Below are 2262 nucleotides of genomic sequence, written 5' to 3' on the forward strand. Positions count from 1 at the left end.
AAAAAAAAACCAATTTGAGGGCACTTAAAAAGTTATCTACAAATAAGTTACTTCTTTACTAATAGATTCAAATGTAAACACTTCATCTGCGGAATTACTTACTATATATTGTTTACCTATTTATGCATTTACTAGATAAAATTACACACAAGTGCTGCGTGAATTCCCCACCGTAGCAAAACTTTTGTCTATAAATATAAGTTGCAAAAAAACTTATCAGTTATTTCGTTGATGCAGCGGTAAATGTAAAAACTAAAGAAAATGTTCGGGTCCGATCAAAGGACACGTAAGGTGGTGGTAATACATACCGTAGTAGCCTTGGTTTTACTCCAGTTACTGATCACTCGTACAGATGCAGCCTCGAAGTGCCACAAATGTACGGGCATTAATTGTCAACGCACCAGCTATGCAGCTACGGAGGAGTGCGTAGATGCACTGGACAGTTGTGTGACTGTATTTCATGGATGTAAGTCGATTTTTAAACATTTTTGATAGACGATTATTACAATTTTCCTATACTCCCAAATAGCAACTGTTCTGGCGCAAGGATGTCTAGGACAACTAGCGGTGGCATTGCGTAATAAATGTCAAACAGAATCTACCGCAAATGAAGATAGTGAAGCCGTCGTGGAAGGTGAAGATTTGCCAAAGGCCAATGGGGCCTGTTATCAGTGCAACGAAGATTTGTGCAATAATGTAAGCGGCGATGGGTTCGAGTGCATACAATGTGACTCGAATACGGTAAGTGGCGAAAATATTTTCAATGTACATACATACATACATATGTACTTATATATGCATTTATGAACATTAGGATGGTCAAAAAAAAAAAAAATAAGGCAGTAATTTTAATTGGTCTGCACTGCAAAATATATACCCTTAAGTTTTTACTTTGAAATCCAAAAATATATAAAGGTCGTTCAAAGTTACCCATGTATGTTCTTGAAAATCGATATTTTTCGATCGGAAAACTGAATGTCTCTTCAGGAGACTTTCAATAATAATACCCAATTGTTTATTTAACAATTTTTAGTAATAAAAATTTTTGATTGGTCTCCCATTGCATTTCTTTATTTTGCCCCTAGCAACGCACATACATGGAATTCTTTGAGTGACCTCTAAATATTTTTTGGGGTTTCAAAATAAAAAACATAACTTTATGAGGTAGTATAAAAATTAATTTTTAGGATGGAAATTGTGCAAGCAACCCTGATCAGCTGCAGGCTGAAAAATGTCCTATTGGAAGATCTACGAATTCTTATTGTTACACGAAGGTGGAAGAGGGAAAGCGTGCGATACGCGGTTGTGCAACAAATTTAGTACAACAAAACGAATGCTTGGGCAGCAATGACTGCACGCTGTGCTCGCCATTAGATATTAGTGGCTGCAATCGTGAACCGAAGATTGCATCAGGTGGCTCCGACTCTGGTTCTGGTACAGGTGGTGATGGTTCAAGCTCTGGAGGTAGTGGCGGCGATGCAGGCGGAAGTAGTGGTGGAGGTGGTACTAGTGGTGGTGGTGGCACGACTGGGGGTGGTACAGGAGGAGGTGGCACGGGTGGAGGTGGTACAAGTGGTGGTGGCACGAGTGGAGGTGGTACAGGAGGAGGTGGTACGGGTGGAGGTAATATAGATGGAGGTGGTGATTCTGGCGGAGGCAGTGGTGGTACTGGAGGAGGTGGTACGGGCGGTGGTGGCACAAGTGGCAGTGGTGGAAGTGCAGGTGATGGTGGAAATAATCAAAGTAGCGGAACCACATTTAGCTTAAATTATAAACTATTCACAACTGTTTTCTTTATTTTACTAGTGTATTTTAAATTTTTATGATAAAGTATTAATTAATAGAATATAATTAAAAAATAAGTAATAGCAAATTAACAAAAAATTAAACAGCAAAAAATAATAATTTTGCCCCTGGTTTCGACTTGCTTAGTATTTTATATATTTTTTAAACCATTGCTGAACTGAAATTTGACCAGAAGCGAGTACCCAAGCGTCGTATTTTCAAATAGGCAGAAGAGAAGGAGGGTAGGGAAATGTCTTTAAAGAAGAAGAAAAGAGAAAGAAGGACGTGCGTACGAAGAGCTTGGGAAGTTGCTAGACCGAAAACGGCGCGAATGTTCTATCTGAAAAAAGGCAGGAATTAAATGGTTTCAAGACCGGACTGTTTCTTGTGGGAACAATGACTTGGATCTATTTAGTAACATACGCCCAGAGTACGCTTGAGATACGGCGGGAACACTTTACAATGCTTTTGCAAAGC

General features: G+C 39.2%; 1 protein-coding gene across 1 annotated transcript; it reads left to right on the top strand.

Annotated features, from left to right (window-relative positions):
• Window positions 1-234: 234 nt before the first annotated feature.
• Window positions 235-1722, top strand: LOC108369537 (cell wall protein IFF6-like; the record flags this gene model as incomplete). The annotated part of the gene is made up of 4 exons (XM_017624659.1): window positions 235-466; window positions 530-741; window positions 1188-1515; window positions 1549-1722. Coding segments are annotated over exons 1-4 (919 nt in total), but the record flags the coding sequence as incomplete, so codon positions are not given.
• Between the last annotated feature and the right edge of the window lie 540 nt (window positions 1723-2262).

This window comes from Rhagoletis zephyria, unplaced genomic scaffold (assembly GCF_001687245.7).
Source record: "Rhagoletis zephyria isolate East Lansing unplaced genomic scaffold, Rhagoletis_zephyria_1.1 Rzeph_scaffold_03729, whole genome shotgun sequence".
In the NCBI taxonomy this organism is placed as follows: Eukaryota; Metazoa; Arthropoda; class Insecta; order Diptera; family Tephritidae; genus Rhagoletis; species Rhagoletis zephyria.